At 49.1% G+C, this 22,761-nt stretch overlaps 1 protein-coding gene across 1 annotated transcript; it reads right to left on the bottom strand.

The window, feature by feature from the left end:
• Positions 1-518: 518 nt before the first annotated feature.
• Positions 519-22,154, bottom strand: Chrnb4 (cholinergic receptor nicotinic beta 4 subunit). Its single transcript, XM_021172517.2, has 6 exons — positions 21,732-22,154; positions 17,067-17,215; positions 9,586-9,630; positions 9,373-9,482; positions 7,621-8,611; positions 519-2,997 (listed from the first exon to the last, which is right to left on the bottom strand). The coding sequence occupies exons 1-6, from the start codon at positions 21,781-21,783 to the stop codon at positions 2,857-2,859; spliced, it is 1,488 nt and encodes a 495-aa protein (XP_021028176.1). The 5' UTR covers positions 21,784-22,154; the 3' UTR covers positions 519-2,856.
• Between the last annotated feature and the right edge of the window lie 607 nt (positions 22,155-22,761).

Genomic DNA, 22,761 nt, shown 5'->3' on the forward strand with positions numbered 1-22,761 from the left:
TTCTTTAGACTATGCTAGAGATGCTCCTTGAGAAAACAGACAAATGCTGATGGTTATAGCTCAGCAGTAGAGTGCTTGTCTAGCATACCTAAGGCCCAGGCTGCGATTCCCAGCAGAGTAAATAAATACTTTTATAAGCAAAGTTGGAATAACTAGAGGATCTGGCTTGCCATAGTGACCGTCATAGATTTCCTTTTGTGGCCGTTATAGATTTCTCTTGGTCTCACTGCCAGCTGCAAACCCATGTGTCCCAGGAATAGACGGTGACAAGGTAGGTGTTCTGGGGTCTCTTGACCTCTCTGGCCGTCCACCAGGGATGGCTTAGCCCATGAAGGCTTCCTTGATGGTTCTTGGGGACCTTGTAAGGGTGATGGAGCAGTACTAAGCTGGATCACGGTGATGAACATACTAAAATTCATGGAATTGTCCAGTGCACAATGAGTGAATTTATACTTCAATAAAAGTGATCATTTACAAAAGATTTTTATTTATTGTGTGTGTATGGCCGTGTACACACATGGAAGCCTGAGAGGAAGTGTGTGTACATGCACACACATAGAAGCCCTAGGACAGCTTTGTGAAGTTGATTCTTTCCTTGAGTCTTTATAATGATTCTAGGGATGAGATTCGGGCCACCAGGCTTGAGAGGCAAGTACCTTCGCCCAGAGTCATCTTGCTGACCCAATAAAGTTGTTTTTAAAGACCCTGCAGAAAGAAGCCAGTATCTAATGGTTACACCCTGAAGGATTCCATTTAAGCAGCAGGCTTGAGGATACTGAACCACAGCAGTGAAGAAAAGGTAAGGGTGGCCAGGGCTAAGTGTGCAGGGGTTGGGTCTATGCAGGGTAGCCGAGTTTGAGTGACACATCTTTCTTTTGTCCTAGTGTCAATGATGGTTATACAAATGTTAAACTTTAAAGAAGTCAACTTTATTGTAGGTTAATTCTAAAAACAAAACACTTTAAAATATTCTCCTTCAGGGGCTGGAAACTCAGCAGTCAAGAGCATTGGCTGCTCTTCCAGAAGACTCAGGTTTGATTCCCACCACATGCGTGGTGGCTCAAGTCTGTAACTCCAGTTCCAGGGCTCTAGTGCCCTTTTCTGGCCTCTGGGGGGTACTAGCATGTATGTGGTACACACACATACATGAAGGTAAAACATCCATACACATAAAATAATACTTAAATTTTTTAAATCTTTCCCTTTGTAGGCATGAAATAATACCCTGTGTAAAGATTACCTTTATATTATTCAAACGCTGATTTCTATACCCCCACATTTGATTGTAATTCTTATTCTGAGAATTTCCAGTCTCAATGTTATGTAAACATTGCTCCCCAATTATTCCCTGATTGGTCAATGGCTAAGCAGGGGAGAGACTAGGGCTAGACTTCCTCCCATCCAGGGAAGGGGGCAGGAGAGAGACAAGTGGGGATTCTTTTTGGGTAGAGAGTCCAGGAGATACCATAAGAAAACACCTGGAGCCCAGAGAGCCAGATCACTACTAAAATGCAAGTATCACTGGGGTTTTGACTGGGAGGTAGCCAGATCAGTTTAGAGGATTAAAATAGATAATGCTGCTCAGTTGTTGTGCCTTTAAAACTCATTAAATAAATACAATAGTCCAGTCGAAATTATTTGGGAGCTAGCTGGGTAAAAAGAAAACAGCAACATTTTTTTTTTTTTTTTTTTGGTTTTTTTATGAGACAGGGTTACTCTGTGTAGCCCTGGCTGTCCTGGAACTCACTCTGTAGACCAGGCTGGCCTCGAACTCAGAGATCCGCCTGCCTCTATTTCCCAAGTGCTGGGACTAAAGGCATGTGCCACCACACCCGGCTCAACATTTATTTTGTTTAAAAAAGCCACTAACACTCCTTAATTCCAGAAGTATCTTGAGTGCCAACAATGGGGAAGGCACTGTGAGAGAAACAGATCAGTGTGAGAAAGAGACAGGCCTGAACCAACCATGGTGTAAAGGCAGAAAGCAGGTAGGGACCAAGGACAGCTACTCAGAGGGTGTGTGTGTGTGTGTGTGTGTGTGTGTGTGTGTGTGTGTGTGTGTTTGAAGGAGAGCAGGGGCCATTCATTCAACAAACATTTATTTTGCACCTTCTGTGTGCAGAGTTCTGTCCCAGGCTCTGGAGTGTGAATGTGAATTTGCACACTCCGGCCCTTGTTGAGCATAGACTTTAATGGGCAAGGTGCTGGTGACGAGTGTGCCACCAACTAAGGACTGCAGCTACCAATGGAGGACACTCAAGAAACCTGGAGGTTTAATATGGTTATGGGAGTCGCTGCTTTGGAATGCATGGCTAGGGAAGGCTTGTACAAGGAAGTGACATATTGTAGCAGAGGATCATGGGAGTAGATCTCTGCCTAGTGCAGACAGGTAAAAAGCTTGGGAATTTAGAGTCTGAGGTTTGGGCGATAGCTACAGCAGATATGAAGGTTCTAGCCTGGGAGAATCTGGAAGTGTGAGAGGAAATGAAAGACAGCCAGGGAATCTAGTGGGTAGCCTGGATTGGAGGGAGATGGATGGGAAGGTGGGCTGGGGTGTGATGGGATGATACACAGCTGTCTGACTCCAGTGCCTGGCACATGGAAGGAAGGAGGCCAGAATGGACTTTAGCAAGCCTAATCCCCCTCCTTCAAGGGTCTTACTCGAAGGCATTCAGAGCGATCAGTGCAAGCCACCTATCTCTGTCCTTCTCATGGCTAGATTGATGGGCTGACTGCCAATAGTCTTAGCTTTACTTAGGGTCTCATTAGCTACAACCCAGATGAAGCAGTAAACTGCCCACTAGGCTGCTCATATCATCTCACTACAACCCAGGGGCCCATAACATGCTGGGTAGCCTAGGGGCCCTTGGAGGGTGTGTGGATCTGGAAGAGGGGTGGCAGGAAGAGCCCCATGGTGCCCAGAATACACACAAACACAAACACCCACAGGAACAGGCGGTCGACGACCATTGCGACGAATTTCCAGTCCTCGATGACCTGCAGACAAACAGAGGCTGGTTACAGATGCCAAGCACAGAGTAGCTCCTCCCTCTGCGTCACAGCCTCACAGCTGAGCACCACCACACAGGCAGCACGGGGCTTTAGAACTAGGCATTGCTGTGGCAGGTTCTGAATCCCAGGCCGACCTCTGCTGGGCTCCTCATGATGTTCTCCAACCTCACCGGACCTGACTGGGCTTGGGGGAGGGAGTAGCAAGGCCATGGGGACTTGGGCGGTACAGACGCCCTCAGTCTCCTCTGGATCCCCTAGGACCTCTCAACCCTGATGCTGCTCAAGAGCTCACAGGAAGAGTGCAGTATTTGCATTTAACTCATATATGCTAGTTAGGTTTTGGTCATCTTGACACGTTAGGGTCCTCTGGGAAGAGGGAACGTCAGCTGAGGAAATGCCTCTATCATATTAGTCTGTAGGCAAGTTTGTAGGGCGTTCTTGTGGTTAATGATTGACGTGGAGGACCTAGCCCACTGTGGGTGTTGCCACTCCTGGTCAGGTGGTCCTGACCAGGTGGTATAAGAAAGCAACCTGAGCCACCCATGAGGAGCAAGCAGGTGAACGGTGTTTCTCCATGGCTTCTGCTTCAGTTCCTGCCTCGAGTTTGGACCTTGGCTCCCCTTGATGAGCTATGACTCCGGATATGTAAGCTAAATTTTCTCTACCAAGTTCGTTTTGGTCATGGAGTTTATCTTAGCAATAAAGACATAAGACATCATGAAACCCTCTCTGTAGTTACAGTGTCTATAGACCGTGTGCGTTCCTAACACAGTGTAAGTGCTAACGAGTTGTTTGTATTCGGGGGGACTAACCACCGGGAGGGAAGTACACCTTAGTGAAGACACCTTTTCCACCCATTATTATCCCCACAGTTGGTTGAATCCATGGATGCAGAAACAGAGACCCAAATATACCACACACACACAGTGATTTTAAAGCCAAATCTGGTTATGGGTGAAGCTTAGGGAATCACAAGATTCCTTCCTCTGATTTTTAACCCTAAATCCTCTGCCTGAGATAGCTCTGCAGAGAGGGAGATGAAGGGCCCACCTGCTTGACAGGGGGGCTTGTATAACATTTGGAAACCCCACAGTTTAAACAGTTCCACGCTATTTACAGCAGTAAAATATATAAACAGCAGTGGACTGTAGAAATAGCTATTTTCTATAATGAAGACTTTACCTCCTCTGGCCTCGTCATCTGGCTCTCTGGCATTTCAACTCTGTTGCTTTACATAGGCTTCACCTTCTCAGACCCAATCCCAGGATGTGGTCCTAGTAGAAACCTGGCTGGCCTTCAGGGGTACCACAGAATGGCCATATACCCAGCATCCCAGCCTCTCTTCCCCACCCCCTAGCTGGGAAGGCTCTGCAAAGACTCAAGAGTTAGAAACGCAGGCATCAGTGGGCAAGCTGACGTCAGTGACCCAATTTTCCAGGGCCCCATCAATGGAGTGTGTCACACTCCAGGATAATCCTATGTCAGACCAGCCTCCACTCCCTCAAATACCGATTATTCCTGTTCCGAAGATCCAGAAGGCACTGCAGGACTCTCCACACAGTGATATTAGGGTTGGGGGATTCATTTTGACAGCCTTAATTTCAGGCATATTTCCATCTTTTTATGTTTTTGAGCTATCTACAGTGACCAGTTAGTCACCATGGAGGGCAAAAGTGCTGTAGATGACAAACAGCTCCAGGGATGGCTTAGGAGTGAGCCTGCCAGGAGAGGGGAGGCAGACTTCTCTAACCACATATGTGAAAGTCAGTTTGCCAATCACCGTCATATGCACAGTATGGGGCAAGATCCTTAGAGGGGCCTTAGGGTTCAAAGGATTGCAGCTGTGTGCCAGCTGTGTGGCCCCAGACAAGTCAGATGATATCTCTGGGCCTCTGCTTCCCATTGTGGAATAAGGACTTTTCCCAGGATCCCTGGAGGAGTCAGAGTTGTTTGTTTGTCCACTCCCGCCAGAGCACCTGAGTAAGTTTGGCTCGACAGGAACACCGGTGATTATAATCCCACTGAGTTCTACCTGGCTCCTTCCCTCTTGGGGAAGCCCTGCAATTTCCAAGCTTAGGATGAAGGCTAGTTCATGCAGGGGTGCAGGGGATGTGCACAGGGACCCACAGGAGTGGTTCCTAAAGCTTCCCCCAGAAATCCCACCTCAGTCGAGGCTGTCATTCTAACCCTAGGAAGGTGGAGGCTGGAAGACAGAAATCCAAGGTATAGTCCTGGGGGTGCAGCTTAGTGATAGGGCTTTCGCCTAACTTGTACAAAACCGTAGGTTTGATCCCCAGCACCAGAATAAAAGCTAGGTGGTAGCATGTGCCTGACCTGCCCTGGGGCAGCACAGGTAGGAAGAGAAATTTAAGGACATCCCCAACTACATAGTGAGTTCCTGGGCTCCATGAAACACTATCTCAAGAAAAGAGAAGATCCACCAGCACTTCTGAGTGTTTTGACTGAAGTGGTGAAGGACAACAAAAACAGGTGAGGGCTCATGATTCAGTAGGAATGGTGATACACACAAGAAGGAATATGATGTGCAGGGCAGCTCAGAGTGGCCGCGGTGTGGACGATGAGGCCAGTTCTAAGAGTAAAGAATTGATACTTTTTTTTTTTTAAAGTTCAAGGCCACCTTCAGGTATGTAGTGAGTTCAAGCCCAGCTCAAGTCACAAAGAGATGAGGGAGAAAAGTGGAGAAGAGAATGAAAAAAAGAATAATATGATCAAATACAACAGAGCTGAGCTTCTGACTGCAATGGGCCTAGGAGGTCCCGGAGATCTGGTTAAAATTCTGAGTTGGAGGCTTGAGAGGAATCTAATAAGATCCCCGCTGAAGCTGAGGCTCCAGGGCGAGCTACTCTCTGAGCACCAGGCGCTGTCTTTCTTTTCTCAGCAGATCTCTTCTTCCCTCCTCACGGTGTGATTCGGGAACTTTTGAAGCCCGTGCTTTTCACGGTGCTAACTAACGGAACACCAGAATTCTCTCCTGAGACTCCAGTTGTCAGGAAGAAATTGCAAAAAGATTAGAAGGAAGGAACCCTCTTTTGTTCATGTAGCTGCCAAGTGGAGAGACACAATGTTGCAACACAAAAACTGGAACATTGTCATGCATTTGAAATGCATAGGAAGAGCCAGGGTTGGTGGCGCAGGCCTTTAATCCCAGCGGGAGGCAGAGGCAGGCGGATTTCTGAGTTCGAGGCCAGCCTGGTCTACAGAGTGAGTTCCAGGTCAGCCAGGGCTACACAGAGAAATCCTGTCTTGAAAAACAAAAAAACAAAAACAAAAACCAAAAAAACAACAAAAAAGAAATGCATAGGAAGGTCTAACCATGAAGGTCTCCATTGTAAAATCTTCCTTACCCATAATCCTAGCTAGTTTTCATTGCCAACTTGGCACAGCCTAGACTCACCAGGGAAGAGAGTCTCAACTGAGGGATTACCTTGAACAGTCTGGATTTCAAGCTTGTGTATGGGAGACTGTCTTGATTGTTAATTGATGTAGGAGAGCCCAGCCCACTGTGGGCAGCACTATTCCCGTGGTCTGGGATGCATAAGAAAGCACAGTGGCCTGGGATGCATAAGAAAGCTAGATCAGCATGAGTCTGAGTGAGCCAGCAAGGGGCCTTCCTCCAAGTTTTCTGTCATCACTGTTGGCTGTGGTGAGTTCCCCCAGCTAGAGGTAATCCTGTTGGAATAGTAAGCAGACCTGGCTTTAAGTTCCTACCTTGAGTTTCTGCCCTGATTTTCCTAAGGGATGGACTGTGACTTACAAGTATAAGCCAAGAAAATTCTTCCCTCTCTGGAGTTGCTACTCATCCTTGGTTTGTCACAGCAACAGAGTGAAACTGAAACACATACGTAATGTCCTCAGAGGCGCTATTTGAGGTGCAGGGACTATAGAATTCATGGTTTCCTGGGAAGAAGAGCTTAACTTCATTTTAGAAAATCTGTAATTCTAGTCACATGACAATTTATTAGCCTGGTAGAAATAGTTATTTTACTGATGTTTCTATACTCCTGCTGCTTTGCAAATCGGCATGAATAGGAGCAGCCAGCCCAAGCTGTGCTCTCTAAGGATGGCTGGACCTCCTTCAAATCCACTGAGAACCGTTTACCCCAGGGCATGCTGCTCCTCTCGGTTCTGGTAAGGGTTTTCTCTATCGCCCAGGGTGCTTGCTCTGGCAACTGGGCATAAAGGGAATCATGAGAGAGATCCCATCCAGGGGCTGATGTCAACTGGAGGGGGATGGTGCTGGAGGATGAATATTCCAGCCTTCATCCAAGGGACACTCCGAGGCTAGTTGTCTGTTTCCTTGGGGGTCTCCATGGGGCTACTGCACCCACAACAGTAGGCTCACCGGTACCCTAGAGCCGGCCTACCTTTTGCCTTTATCTTGCCTTCTCCACCTCCTCACTGTGTTTCCTAGAATTATAGCACAAGTAAGCTACCTGAACCCAAACCCTATCTCAGACACTGCTTTGGGTCAACCCAAACCAACACAGGAAGATGACTGTTTTTAACTCTTCCTCACCTAGGAAGCTATAACACAGCATTTCCATGTGGGTGGCTTAAGTAAGTGGTGGGGGCAGGGCAGTGACTTACACTCTGATCTCGATCATCACTCTCCAAATGCTGTGCTATGAAGCTGACACCCTCTAATGCTTCCTGTAGATCTTGCCGGAACCTCCCAGAGGACCTCAGCCGGGCATCCCTGGGGAGGCCTGCCGTGTGGGAGCTGACTGCAGACTTAGGAGTGGCAGGGACAGGGTTCACAAAGTACATGGAATTCCCATAGAGGTTGGATGGGCTGCTGGGGCCTAAGGCAGAGGTGGATGCAGCTTCAGCCGTGGTCAAGTGCAGCTGGCTGGGATGAGGGACCCTGGCGGGGCTGACTTCTAGACCAGGACGCTTCATGAAGAGGAAGGTGGGCAGCTTGTGCAGGAAGCACTCCTTGACCCAGGATGCCATGGTGTGAGTGCTGGGTGAACGGTGGTGCACATTGAGGACACACACAGTGGTGACGATGGAAAAGGTGACCAGCACCATGGTGAACAAGAGGTACTTGCCAATGAGGGGAATGTCAAGGGACGTGGGAGGCACGATCTTGGAGATGAGCAGCAGGAAGAATGTGAGCGCCAGCAGCACCGAGATGCAGAGCGTCATCTTCTCCCCACAGTCGGAGGGCAGGTAGAAGACCAGGATAGCCAGCGACGTGATGAGCACACAAGGGATGATCAGATTGATGGTGTAGAAGAGTGGCTTGCGCTTGATGATGAAGTCATAGGTCACGTCCACATAGCTGGGGTCCTGCGGGTTCACTGTCCTTCGTCCCGGGAGGGCCACAATGTCCCATTCACCGCTGGGGGTAAAGTCATCCATGATGGCTGTGGGTGATTTAAGAACCATGTCAATCTCTGTGTGGTCATAGGTCCAGGAGCGAAATTTGAGAGTGCAGTTCTGCTGGTCGAAGGGAAAGTGCTTCACCTCTATCTTGCAGGCACTCTTGTAGATGGCAGGGGGCAGCCACTGGATGCTGCCGTTGGAGCGCACGATCACGTTGGTGTAGACAGACACCTCGTAGGTCCCATCGGCACTGGGGTAGGGCAGGACATAGAGGAGAGCATCACAGATCTACAGAGGAGGCCTGACCTGTTCTCAGAACCCCCAAGAGCCCTTGGGAGTCATCTGCCTTCCTCACTGAAACAAGCCTGCTTTTCTCGGCAAACCATGAGACACTGAAGGCCTCTCACGGAATTAACTCAGTTAGGCCCCACAGGAGTCTAAAGAAGCAGTGTATTCACTGTGTTCTTCCTTTTCCAGCTTGGACAGCAAGGCCTGGGGAGTGTGGAGGACTCCACCAAGCTCCTTCAATGATTAAGTAGGAGAGAAGAGATATGGACCCTTGTCTTATTTGATCCTGTCTCCCTCCATCTTGTTCTCTTTGCCTAGACTGATCTCAAACTCCTGGGTTCCTGATCCTCCTGACTCAGCTGCTATCATGAACTGCACACTTGACAGGTCAAGGTTGCAGCCCCTACCACTGACACAGCCACCAAGTCACAAAGAAATAGAATGGTGAGACAAGGATTGTAAGCAAAGGCACTGGCCTGAGGGCCCAACGGCTAGCCCAGTGTCCACTGTGTTGAGCAGCACAGGGCCTCTGGACCTCCCTTCCCGCCCTCCCACTCAGAAGACTCTGTCTCCATCACCTCTCTTTCTCTAGGTCCAAGGCCTAGAAGCCTGAGGGAAGTGTAGAAAAGGAAGGCTGCGGTTGGATTCAGGAGTAGACAGTCTTGGCAAAGGCTGTCCTGCTGTCCTGGCCTGACTCTAGGCTTTGGCCACCCCGTCACTCACTTGTTGTACAACACGATGTCAGGCAACCAGACTCGCTTTGCGGGAATCCTCAGAATGTTCACCCCTTCATAGCAGGAGCTGTTCCAGGCCAGGCGGTAGTCAGTCCATTCCTAAGTACACAGGCAAGGCCACTGTCACCTGTAGGCCCACTGTCAGCAAAGAGCAGCCCCAGAGGAAACATCACCTGGGCTGGGGACCCTCCAAGGCACTTACCTGTTTCAGCCAGATGCTGGTGGTCATGATCTGTTCTCGCTCATTCTGAGGAGGGAAGTGGGGGGGGTATCAGTTCATTTGGAAGGAGGACCCCCACACACACACAAGTGGAATATACTTTATTGCAAAAAGCTCATCACCTAAATCTCTCTCGGGCGGTGTAGTTTTTACTTCTTGCAGTGCTGCGACCACATATGACAAGAAGCAGCTCAGGATGAAGGGACTGGTTTTAGCTCACAGTTTCATGGTGAGGGAGGCATGGCAGCTAGAGCTCCAGTCTCTGAGTGGAACTCACACCTGGTCATACTGTGGCGACCAGTGGGAAGCAGGGACAGGCTGGAGCTGGAACTGGGATGAAGCTATGACCCGCAAGCCTGCTTGTAATGGCCCGTTTCCTCATCTCTGAAAGGTTTTAGCATTTTCAGTGCAGCCTCCTGGGGAACAAGTGTTTAAAGGAATGAACGCGCAGAGGACAGTCCATATTTACACTGCCACACTTTGTCGCCGGTCCCCACAGGCTCCTGGCCATCTTATAATGTAATGATACATTTAATTCCCACTTCCAAAGGCTGCATAGTCTTACGGTCCCAACACTGTAAAAGTCTGGAGTCTTCTAAGATTCTAGACACTCTCTTAACAGTGAGTCCCTGTAAAGTGAAAAGATAAGTAACTTCTGATGTAGAATGTCATAAGCATTTGCATTCCAAAAGCGAGAGACATAGCAAGAGGAACATAGCAAGGGCAATTGGGATGAGAGGGGCTGGAGAGATGGCTCAATGGTTAAGAGCAGTGGCTGCTCTTGTGGTGGTGACTCCAGAGGAGCACAGAGGAGCACAGCCACTCCCGCCTCTCTGCGCCCTATCGCCGATCCTGAGAAGACACTCCCCTGCCCTTGGTGGTGGGTTTGAGAAGCCAGTCAGCAGCACTCCCAGTTCAGGCCTCTCACTCACTGAGGCTTCAGTACCGTACTGGAGTCTTGTTCCTCTCAGGGCGCCTCTCCTTTTATCCCAGAGAGCAATGCCTGGTTTCTCTTAGATCACACCAACCATGTTTAGCAGCCACAGCCACTTCGTCTGCAACCCCATCCATCCTCAACTTTAGCCACATCCACATTCCTTTCCAAAGTATGGGTTTTTTTTTTTTTTTATACCTTCCTGGCATATAAAGCCCACTAAACGCAGTAAGCGTTTAATCATGCCAGAACATGGACGTTATACTGCTTTAATATTTATTCTCCTCAGGCAATCTAGTCCATTGTCTTTTAATTTAGCTACAGTCACATTGTTAGGGCATGGGCATTGCAGAACCAGATTTGTGTTTTCCAGGACATATCTTCTTAAATCTCATGAGCCTAGACTTTCCCGTCCCATTCCCCCCCCCCCCCCCCCGCCACCCTCACCCTGCATCTTGCTCTTTCACAAAGCTTACCAAATTGACCCAATTAAACTCTGGTTATAGCATACTAAGACTTCCCCAATTCTTTAGCTACATACGCCCCCAATTCCCTGTACAATTCAGTTCCAAAGCTTTATGCACATCCAGGAAAGGTTTACCTCGGCAATGGTCCCGCTTCGCATTCTCAATGCCCATAAGAAGTATTTTGTTCATCCCTGCAACCAAATGCTTGACAAGTGACTAAGGGGGAAGAAAGGAGTGACCTGGCTCACAGTTTCATGGCAAGGGATACAGGGTAGCTGGGGCTTTGGCTTTCGTGTGGAAGCTTGTGGCTGGTCACGTTGTGGTGGCAGATGGATGACAGGTATTCATGCCTACCACTGAAGCCAGGCTAAAATTGTCCTAAGCCATGAGCCCACCCTCAGTGATCTACTTCTGACAGCCAGGCCTTACTATTTAAACATTCCACAACTTCTCACAAGAGTCTTGCCAGCTGGAGACCAAGGATTCTTACACATGAGCCTGTCTGTGGAGGCCATTGACATTCAAACCATATTAGGTAACTCAAACACACTTCACACCAGCACATCAGAGACAAAGCTCGTGAGTCCCCACTAACAACAACAACTAACCCCGGAAGTTCTGACACACCAAACCTGATCTATCAAGCACCCTACATCTCAGAATCACCTGTTTCTCTCCATTTCTGTTACCACTCCTCTCTGTTCCTTGGACAACTCAGTAGGTTCCCGGCTGACACTCTGGTCTTCAGAACCTCAGGTCCTTAGACCATGGTTCTGTGTAAACCATCTAGCACTTTCGAAGCTCACTTAGAGCCCAAGTCAAAGCCCTCCTCAGGCCTATGGCCTTAGCTATGCCTGCTTCTGCCTTTGCAAGCCCCACTGTGGCCATGCTTGCTTCTTCTCCTTTGCATACGCTCTCCTTCCCTGGAAACTCACACTGTTTTGACTTTTTTCTTTCACTTCTCATAAATGTCACCTTATCAGAGAAATCTCCAACTTTCCTACATTAAATAGCACCCTGCCTCCCTTCACCATACGTGCCGTATACTGTCTTCATAACACTTTTAGCCCTGGACACTATAATTCTGTGTACTGTCCCTACCTCCCTCTAGGATCCAAGGACACTGAGGAGAAAAAAAAATACAGCAACAGGGATATGTTGGATACCTGATGAATATTTTTGGATGAATAAATTAATCCTATTATCATAACTCAGGCTAGCACCCTCACCTGGACCACTGCACAATCTAATTGGTCTAAATCCATTCTGCAGCTCTCTGTCTCTGTCTCTGTTTCTGTCTCTCTGTCTCTCTCTCTCTGTCTCTCTCTGTCTCTCTGACTCTCTCTCTGTCTCTGTCTCTGTCTCTCTCTCTCACACACACACACACACACCTATTTTTTCCTGCAGGAAGAATGAGTTTTCTAAAGTTCTTGCCATTTCTCTTCAATCTTATCTCTACTTAGGCTGCCTGTCTTCTACAGGGTTAGATTGGTAACTCCCCCGGCCTTATTTTACTGCCCTAGGCTCCTTTATTCTGTGGCCCAGCCCTCTTGGCCTACCTTATACGTTTGAATGTATCCTGTGCTCTCTGCTTCCTCTTTATTAACTAATTCCCAGTGTTCTTACTTCCTCGAGCAATTCAACCAGGTAATTACATCAGAGGAACAAAATCGACCCCCGTGTGACACTTTGCTCATATACAGATGTCCCGATGCTCGCGCTACAAGCCCATCTGGCGCCTCTCCAGCTCTCTGCTGCCTCACTGGATGGTTCATGTACGTGGTTCACGATGGTCCCTGGGCTCCAACCGTAACACCCACAACCCAGGCTGTTGTGAGGAGAAGAGCAGGAAGAAAGGAATGTTGGCTGTCTTGTTCTGATAAGTTTTTTTTCCCAGTGAGTTTTAAGGTTCTGATATGTTTGAGTTCTAGAAATCAGACCATTGGATCTTTTTAAAAGTTCTTAGCTCACGAAGAAAATTTCCATTATCATTTCCTTGAATATATAATGACAGCTATTTTCATTTTAAGAAAAGGTTTTTTAAAATTCTGAATTGTGCAGCATAAATAAAATACACTCAGCATAAAACTTAAATATTTAAAAAGTTTTTTTACTGCATTAGTTTATTTGTGTGGATGTTCATACATGCACCTGCTATGCTCTGAGGTCAGAGGTCAGAGGTCAGAGGACTGTTTGCAGGGTGCTGAGGTCCTTATGCTCCTGTGGCAATCATCATACTGACTGGACCGTCTCCCCGCCCCCACGCCTAATTTCCATCTGACTGCACCTCCCTCCACAGGCAGAACAAAGATCATCTTAATCAAGTTTGGTGCTGAGTTGGTTTAAAAAGAACACCGTTGTTGTTTTGTGTGTGTATATATGTGCATGTGTGTGTGTGTGTGTATGTGTGTGCATGTGTGTGTATGTGTGTGTGTGTGCATGAGTGTGTGCATGTATGTGTGTGTATGTGTGTGCATGTGTGTGTATGTATGTGCGTGTGTATGTGTGTGCATGTGTGTACATGTGTGTGTATGTGTGTGCATGTGTGTGTGTGTGTGTGTGTGCATGTGTGTGTGTGTGCTGATTTACTGTTGTTGCTCATTTCCAGTACTGGGGTGACCCTTCCAGGACCCTCACCAGGTTTCTATGTCCTTGGTCAGATCCAAGTTGCCTTTGAGCATCCTCTCAGCCCTTGGGATGGCCCCGGCACCAGCCAGCTTCCCAGCTCCACAGCTGCTGCTCTGTTCCAGGCCTTAGCTTCTTGGGCAGATACTGTTGGCCAGCCATCAAGTGTGGGAAAAGGCACCATAGGCTGTCAGGGTCACCTCCTGGAAGCTGGCCATTCAAGCCCTGGCTGAGGCGCCAGCATTTTGTTCAGCCTTTCTAATTGTTCCTCAGAAAAGCTCCAGCAGCCATCAATGAAAGCTGAAAACCTCCATTTATCTTTTTAAAATGTTTTAAAGCAAGACATGATAGTGCATAGCTATAATTCCAGCATCTGCAGAGCTACGGAGCTGAGACAGGAGGTTCTTGAGGTAAAGGACAGGTAGGACTACATAGCTAGACCCTGTCTCTAACAAGACACTGTCTTATGTGGACTCGTGGTTTCCACAGTGAGTGATACTAGTGTCTGGTGTCCTGCCTACCAGTTTTCACAAATGCAGTTTTTGCTCTGGTGTGTGTGTGTGCGTGTGCGTGTGTACATGTGTGGGTGCACAGATGTACAGGTGTGTATGCAGGCTCAAAACCACAGGCCAGCATCATCTTCAATTGCTCTACTGATTGAGGCAGGGTCTCTTGCTGAACCTGGAGCTCACTGATTCCTGCTCTTCTACAGAACCTGCTTGCCCCGGGATGCTCTGTCTCTGCCTCCTGAGTCCCTGATTTGCAGGTGGACACTGGGTCTGCCTAGATTTTAGGTGGGCTCTAGAGATCCATAGTCTGGTCCTTGAATGATACGGGAAAGAGCTTTGTCCACTGAGCTGTCTCCTCGGCCTCTTCATTTTAAGATATGGGAGGCTTTAGCTGGGCAGTGGTGTCGTCCACCTTTAATCCCAACACTCAGGAAGCAGAAGCAGGCAGACCGCAGAATTCAAAGCCAGCCTGGTCTACAGAGTGGGTTCAAGGACAGGAAGGACCTTGCAAAGAAACCCTGCCTCTAAAACAAAAACAAACAAAAAGATATGGGTCTTTTCTATCTTCCAGAAATTTCTCCTGTGCATTTCTTCTGCCTCTTACTTTTCTCTACTCCACTAATGGCTGCTGAATGTGACGGAACATTGGTATAAGACCTTGGCTGTCAGTCCTCAGAGAGAAGAGTGGGAAAGATTGCTTGCCCCCCAGCACAAACTCCTAGTCTATTCCCTAGACATTCCATCTTTAAACTGGCTAGGCCTCTAACACTCACTCCTCAGAACCAAATACATTTCCCCAAACCAGAAGGAAACTCTCCCCATAGAAGCCAAGGGTTTTGCCTTTGGGGCTGAGACAGCCCATGGGGCACTTGCAGAAGTGAAGCTGCAGGCTGTGTTCTCTCCTGCTTCTGGAAGCCTCTGTTACTCCATAGGGTCCACAGCTCAGATCTGGCAGGAACAGTCTGAGTCTGGCAGTGTGGCCAGAGCTGCCTGCCTGTCTACCCTTGCCAGAGCAGGCAGCTGGCTTGCTAATTAAGTACAAGGCCTTTGCCGGTCGGGGATGCTCAGACAGTAGTCTTGGTGTGGCTTGGTCAGAAGCCTTCATTGCTTTCAGCTTTCCATGACAGGGAAAGGGCAGAGGCAGGCTGTGTGCCTCTTCCCACTCTGGGGCTAGGCTCCCTCCTAGGGGATAGAGGTTTACCAATTTGGGCAAACCTTTCTTGAGCAGTACAGATGGGAGAAGTGGAGCCTGTCGGGCTCACTGGGCTGGAGAGAGAAGGTGACACTGTGCAGAGGATGCCTGCCTCTCTCAGCTAGCACCTGATGGCTAGACACATCACCCATGTGATCACTTCTTCCGAGTGGTTTCCAGGGGCAAAGGTTCTAACCCTTTGGTGGGGACATGGGAAGGTATACAAGGAACCTCGGTTCCTTCAGACAACCCCACGCTGAGATAGCTGTGGGGAACAAGGAAGGAAATTGCGATCACGTTCACCTTCCTCAGTGCCCCTGTTGCCTCAAATCCAGCTTGGAACACCTGGAATGTTGGCACCCTCCTTCCCACACCTGTTGAACCTTCTGTGCCCATCCAGACCTTCATCCACAGGCCTGAGCCTCTGTACCCATCATTCTCCTGGCCTGGTTCCTATTTCCCCCACCAAATTAACAACATGGAGGATGTCTCTGAGCAAGCTGGGAGCTGTGACTGTTGGAGACCCAGCTAAAGGGGGCCACAAGGGGTCCATAGGATGCCTGCCTAATGGTCCTGCTCTATCTTTCCTCTTTCACAACTAAACCTCATGGTCTCCTTGCCACACCCCGACAGATCTAAACCAGCCAAAGTAATTCTCTGGCCAATGATTGATTAGGCTTAGATGTAAGTTACTAGCCCTGGCCAGTGAGATGTAAGTATTTATCAAGAGGGCAGGACTCTGAGAGAGTTTTGTTGTTGTTATTCCAAAAGGAATTCAAAAGATTTCCCACAACCATTTGCATCTCTGGCTATGCCCTAGAGTCCTGACACCATTGAATTATGGAGTTAGGCAACCCTGCAAGCACTGACCTGCTCCTGGTCATTTGATCTGATGAATGGCCCTTTTTGTTGTAGCCACTCTCCGTTTGATGTTCCATTACTAAATGCCATGAGAGCATGGGTTTTCAGATGGCTCCAACTACGAATCAGAGGTGCACAGAGGGGGTAGAATATCCCGAGCAGAGAGAGAATAGGCACAGGTGGTACTTTTTTTGGATGAAAGAATCCTAACCTGGAATCATGATCCTCACAGTTTAGGTCAATTGTTTAGATATGGGGGAAAGGCCTGACTGTCCAAAAAGTAGTGGGGAATATTTGTTTACAAAAGGCTGTGCCTGGAGGAGGAATGAGAGATGGGTGCAGGGTGGAGCTGGGTAGCAGTTGGTTCCCATGGTTGATAATAATTGACTGGATATTTCTACACACATGTGCAACGTCACACTACGTTCCACAAAAGAAAATTAATATGTGTCCATCAAACATATGTATTAATATATGTTTTGAGAAATAGTAGAAGAAGCTGGGCATGGTGGCGCACTCGGGAGGCAGAGGCAGAGGCAGGTGGATTTCTGAGTTCGAGGCCAGCCTGGTCTACAAAGTGAGTTCCAGGACAGCCAGGGCTACACAGAAAAACCCTGTCTCGAAAAACTGAAAGAAAGAAAGAAAGAAAGAAAGAAAGAAAGAAAGAAAGAAAGAAAGAAAGGAAGGAAGAAAGGAAGGAAGAAAGAGTAGAAGAAAAGTTTAGCAGTCTGGAGTGTTACCCATCTGGCAAGGTCAGAAGTAACATGCCTGTCACTTAACTCCCAGCCCTGCACCATGAAAAGTCATCCACTTCTCTCCCCAAAAAGTCCTGCCTCTTCTCCTAAGCCCTAGGCCACAGTTGCCCAGGCACCTACCACACTGATGAGCTGGGACAGTGATAGCTCCAGGCTGATGGAGATGAGCTGGGAGGAGCTGGTGGCTGGGCGGATCAGGTTGTTGTAGCGGGTTTTGTTCAGGAGATCATCCATCAGCTTCTCCTCTGTGTTGGCCAGGCGGCAGTCCCCTGGGAAATCGCATAGTCAGACCTGCTGGGCCCTTGTCTGGAGGAACCCCACTGTGGCTGTGGCGGCGAAGAGGGGGGCTGTGAGAAGCAGAGTGTAGGGGCACTGGAGCTCGGCGGGGGGGGGGGGGGGGGGAGAACTGAGGGGTGGGGCTATGTGGGGGGGCTTGCAGTGGGTGGAGCTACGCGGAGTAGGGTGGAGGGGGGGAGTAGGGGACCTGGGGGGTGAGGCTGTGCGGGGGTGGGGGTGCCAACAGACTTGTCTGTGTCATTTTTTCCTCTGGGACAGACCTCTTCCTCGTGCTCTTCCTGGCAGCAAATGCTGTTCCCTGCTGCAACATCCTGTTCCAACCTTGGGCATCTGTTCTTCTCTACTCCTGCCCCACCCCCAACGTCTCCCCCTACCCCCGGCCACTGAGACCTATCTGCTCCACTTCCCAACTCCTCTAGTTTGTCCTTCCAGTTCCACCCTTTAGCTAAGCGTTCCTTTACCTCTCCTGCCCTGGACTGCCCCAGACTCTTCTCTGGCGTACACACCGCTTGCTTCTTACCCGTCTCACTTCCGGGTTTTGAGCATACCCTTTCTTTCACTGAGATTGTTCCCAGCCCACCAGCTGACCAACATCTGAGTGGAGTTTGTGCCGGGTGCTGTGCTGTGTGCTGAGGATAAACAGCAAAGCCCAGGACCAGTTCCTGGCCCTGGGGAAGGCATATGGGTACCTCTACCAGGGACATTTCCTGAAACGTGGGCTTGTAGATAGAGCTGGGTATGTGGTAGTGTTTTCCTAGAGAAAACAAAAAGCCAAAGGGGACTGAAGAAGATGGCTGTCAGTAAACTACCTGCCATGCAGGCAGGAGGGTCTGAACTTGGATCCTTTAAACACCCACAAAAAACCTTTGTGGCCTTGTGGGGCAGGCAGAGATAGGCATATCCCTGAATGATACTGGCTGGCCAGTCTAGCTCAAACTTGTAAGCTTAAGGTACTCTGAGAGAGTGTATCTTAAAAAAAAAAAAAAAAGAGTGCTCAAGGAAAGACACCTATATGCACCTGCTACACTATACACATGCATAACACACATGCAATAAATAAGGAAATAAGGAAACAAGGTTATTCTAGGGGAGCCTTTCTTGGATCCAGACTTTGACCTACAGAACACAAGGTCTCTTTGAGACATCAAACGGAGTAGTCCAGCTGGCAGCTGGTTTCTGGTAAGACAGAGTTCTTGGCTTTAAGCCACATTGAGGACCAGCTCCAGATCAGCATCCTGCACAGACAGACATCATCCCTCCGAGCACCCACAGCCCGAGATCTGTCCCTCCTGCGCATCCGAGATTCCTTGCCAAGTGGTATCTGGGTCTTTGTTTCATCTGTCTCTTGTGTTGGGAATGAGGTAAAGGTGAAGTTTAAGGACTGGATTGTGTACTATGATGTCATTAAGGAGACTGTGAAGAGTGGAGGATGGGACATGAAAAAGAAGGAGACAGGAAGGAAGGACAAGGGCACATGAACAGGATGCCCAGGAGCAGGAAAAGAGATGAGGATGGTCAGAAGAAACACCATCAGGGAAGGAGAGAAGGTAGCATGCTTTAAGGCTAGAGGGATCAGGGTAGGGATGCTGGTGAGGTGCTGACTATCTTACCAAGCCCAGGAGTCTGGTCAGATCTTTCCTAAAGAGCCTTCACATCTTACCAAACTCCCCCTTTCTTTGGATGGAGCCAAGTACTTAGAATGTGAATCACCCCAGTCTAGCAAAGGTGAAGTAGACTTGTGGGTGGGTGCTGGGCTGGCCACATGTTCATGGTGAGCAGCCGCTACCCTGTCTTCTCCACGCGCTTTCCAACTGGCTGCCTATCTAGAACAGATGCAATATTTAGAGCCTTGAGAAAGATGCTCCAGGCACACCTGCTGCCTGCTGCCCCACCCCCACACTGGGTTGGGGGCAGGGTGGGAGGGTTGTCCAGCATATGGGTAGACTGGTTCTGAGCTTGGCTCCTCACAGTTTCAATTCCCTCTCCACAAGCCACCAGCTTAAATACCCTTGGGGCCTATCTGTAACCAAAGGATAAATCTAGGTTCCTCTCACAATTTTTTGTTTATTAGAGCTGACCTCTCATTTCATAGAGATGAATCTAACTTGTCAAAGGTCTACCTGGCAGTCTGTGGCAGCACTGGGATAGGCTCTGCACCACCCAACCTCCAGTCCTGCAATTCTAGGGGAGTGTAGATCTATCTCTGCTGCCCTGGGAGGCTAGTCTGGCTGGACTATAGGTTCTAGGCTGAGGGCGGGGTGGGGGTGGGGCTTGTGCTTGAGCTCTGAGCCCACCTGGGGTACTAATCTTTACCACCTTCAGCTTGTTCTCTTTAATATTTAGCTGACTTAAGGGACTCTCCCCATCTCATGAACCAATTATGGACCCCAGAGTTCCCCTAAATCGGTGGTTCTCTACCTTTGTGTCACAACCCATTAAGGGGTCACGTATTAGATATCCTGCATATTAGATATTTAAATTACAATTCAGAATGGTAGCAAAATTACAGTTATGAAGTAACAATGAAATAATTTTATGGTTGGGGGTCACTACAACATGAGGAACTGTATTAAAAGGTCACAGCATCAGGAAAGTTGAGAACAACTGCCCTAGACCATTTAGGCTCTAGCAAGTCAAACAAAGCCAGGTCCAGGGGTTTCTTTAAGACAGAAGCCCTCCCTTCCCCCTGTACTTGTTTAATACCCCTGCTAACTTGCCCCTGAGGGAGGTCGCCCTGCTGGGCCTATCACTTGTATCTGTGTTTGTTAGTGTTAGCATGCCTGTGGATGGGGCAGAGAAGTGAAATGACCAGCAGGGCTGTTATGGCTGAAATGTACCCCCTCTTTTCACCTCCAAAGTGGAAAGGAACCCCAAGAGCACATAGGCAGGCCTTGCCATCTACTCCTAATGCTTTCCAGAGCCTATCAGATCCAAGAGATAAGTAACATGTCAAAGGGTCACCATCAGCTCCTGAGGGCTTTCACTGAGTCAAACTTTTATACAGTTAAGCAGATAAGCCACCACTAGAGGTCATCGTGATACAATGTTGAAAAAAAAAAACAAAAAAACAACCGAGAGCCCCATTGGCTGCTGCACAAGGTCTTGCCTTTGGAGATTTTCCTTGGCAAGAATGCTCCCTTGAGGAAAAGGAGAAAGGTTGAGAATCTGATAGGATTCTCAACCATAGTGGAATTGTGAGTGTCTCTCTGTGTGTCCAGTCTGAGAAAGCATATCCAATCTAGAAATAGAGAGCTATCTGGGGATGCAATGGTTAACAGAATCTCATTGGCAAGTGTGTATCTGAAGGGCAGGGCTTGCCAGGTGAGGGCATGTGCTTAGTGGAGGAGGGGCCTGTGAGATGCAGATATGTGCTCACTAAAGGGTAGCTGTGAGCATCTTAGAAACTCAGAACGCTGTCTTAGAAGGAACTCACCAAATGCTATCAGTGCTTCTCCAACCACAGGTCACAATCACCTGGCTATATAAAAGCCGATTCCCCAGGTTCCATTTCCAGAGGTTCAGATCCCCTGAGCCTAGGCTGGGGTTCAGGAGTCTGTAGAGGAAGGTGCAGACAGCCTAGTGGGACCATACTTCAGAAATACTGCCAGTGTTTGCCAGATGACAGGCAAGGCGGATTGTTGTCATGGAACAGATAAGGAGCTTGAGAGAGGGTAACAGAATAGGGGCACCTAGCAGTGACCCAAAGCCATAATGCATACTGTGCCAACACTACTTTGATTAGGAGAGGTTGAATGTTCCCCACTCCCAATCCTAGCACCTTCTGGAGGCGATCTTTATGGGAGGAAGATGCAGCCTTGGTTCTCTGGGTCCATTGGAGCTCAGAGAACAAGCTGGTGTGCACACAGCTTGAGGTGGTGAGGGTAGAAGCTACAAAGGACCTTGGAATTTAAGGGGGAGGGTAGCTAAGTCTGGAAGAAACCCTCACTGTGTCTGAGTGAACCTGGGGAGGAGAGCTGAGAGAGTCTCTTCAGTGTCAATGCTAAGTTTGTGAGCTGCAGACCCCAGTTCATCAACCTGCCCTCAGCTAAGCAGGGTTAGGGACCAGCCATGGCAGTGCCCACCATATATGTGATATCTGGAAGATCTGCCCCAAAGTGCAAAAATACTTCGCACATATGGAATGCTAGTGTCTTGGTGACCCCTCTCTCTCTCCAAACAACAGGCTTGCTCCCACACATTTATACCGTAGCAAGTTCATCACTTCACTAGAGTTGAAAGAGCCTCGGGGGACCCTTTGGGGAACTCTTAGCTCCGGGACTGATCTACACTGCCCAGCTTGAAGACACTCGTCAGTGATGGTGACCTGGCAGCATGGAATAAGGTAGCGGGGACCCCAAACCTCACGGGCCACCCACCCAAGCCAGCCTGCATCCCCATAGGGCTTGCCCCGCCCACTCCCCAGCTGGTCCGGCCACTCCTCCCACACTGCGACCCTTGTCCCTCCCACCTTCTCTAAAAAGAACTCACCACGCTGAAGCAGAGCAAACAGAGAGACGAGGAGCAGGGGCGTACACCTCATGGCCGGCCGGGTGGCTGCCGGTCACCCCACAATGGAACCGCGAGTGAGCGTCTGTCCCAGCTGGCAGTCTCTCTGTGCCCGGCGGCACTAGGACCCGATGGAGCCTGTGCTCCCCACCTGGGAAGCTGCTGTGGGTCCCACCCACTTAGAGGACTGAACTGGAGTTTGGGGTAGACCCAGAGCAGGGTGTGTCTGGGGGAACCTGTGGCTATGGATGATGGTCCCGAGACTTTCCCACACTCAGGAGCCGAGTAGTGCGTGGCACTCCGGAGGGTGGACTAGCTCTTGTCTCATTCGTCTTGGGGACTGGGGAAGGGGTGGAGTTACAGGGTAAGGGAGGGTCTGAGAGGGCAGGCTGCATCCCCCTCACCCATCTTAATCTTAGCCTGGCTTACCCAAGGCAGTTTAAGTGGCTGAAAGGAGCATACATTAGCCTTTCCCACTCCTAGGTGGTCCACGCTAGGTTTTTAGGATCTAAAGTTAGAGGACAAGTCAAAACAGCCCTGCACCTGGGCACCCAGCAGCTTCAGGGGCAAAGTGAACAGAGCTTACTTGGCCTGGAGAAGGGACGACCTCTGGACCTAAAAATAAGACAGAAGTCCAGTCGCTTTCCCCGATTTCTTCTTGCTATAATCTGACATGTCGGCACGGGAGTTTAAAAACAAAAGCAAACCAACAAGCACGGAAGTCGATGATGAAATGCCTTGGAGATGGTTCCGAGAAGTTAGGTCTGAGGACATCTTCTCCTCCTTAAACTGCAGTAACAGGTCAGATTCACAAGGTGAACCCACAGACCGAACAGGACTGAAAGTAAGTTCGAACCCAAACCGGGAAAGAGATGTAGAAAGCCAAAGCCTGAGACCTGTGGGGCTTTGGAAGCTAAAGGCAAGGGTAGGTCCTTTCGCATAAAGTGGAACTAGCAGACCCTTGGTTAGAGCCAGAAATCACCCCAGTCCTCGACAGGATGCCGGGGTGTGG

This window comes from Mus caroli, unplaced genomic scaffold (genome assembly GCF_978045245.1).
Source record: "Mus caroli unplaced genomic scaffold, Mus_caroli_1 scaffold_11, whole genome shotgun sequence".
Lineage (NCBI taxonomy): Eukaryota > Metazoa > Chordata > Mammalia > Rodentia > Muridae > Mus > Mus caroli.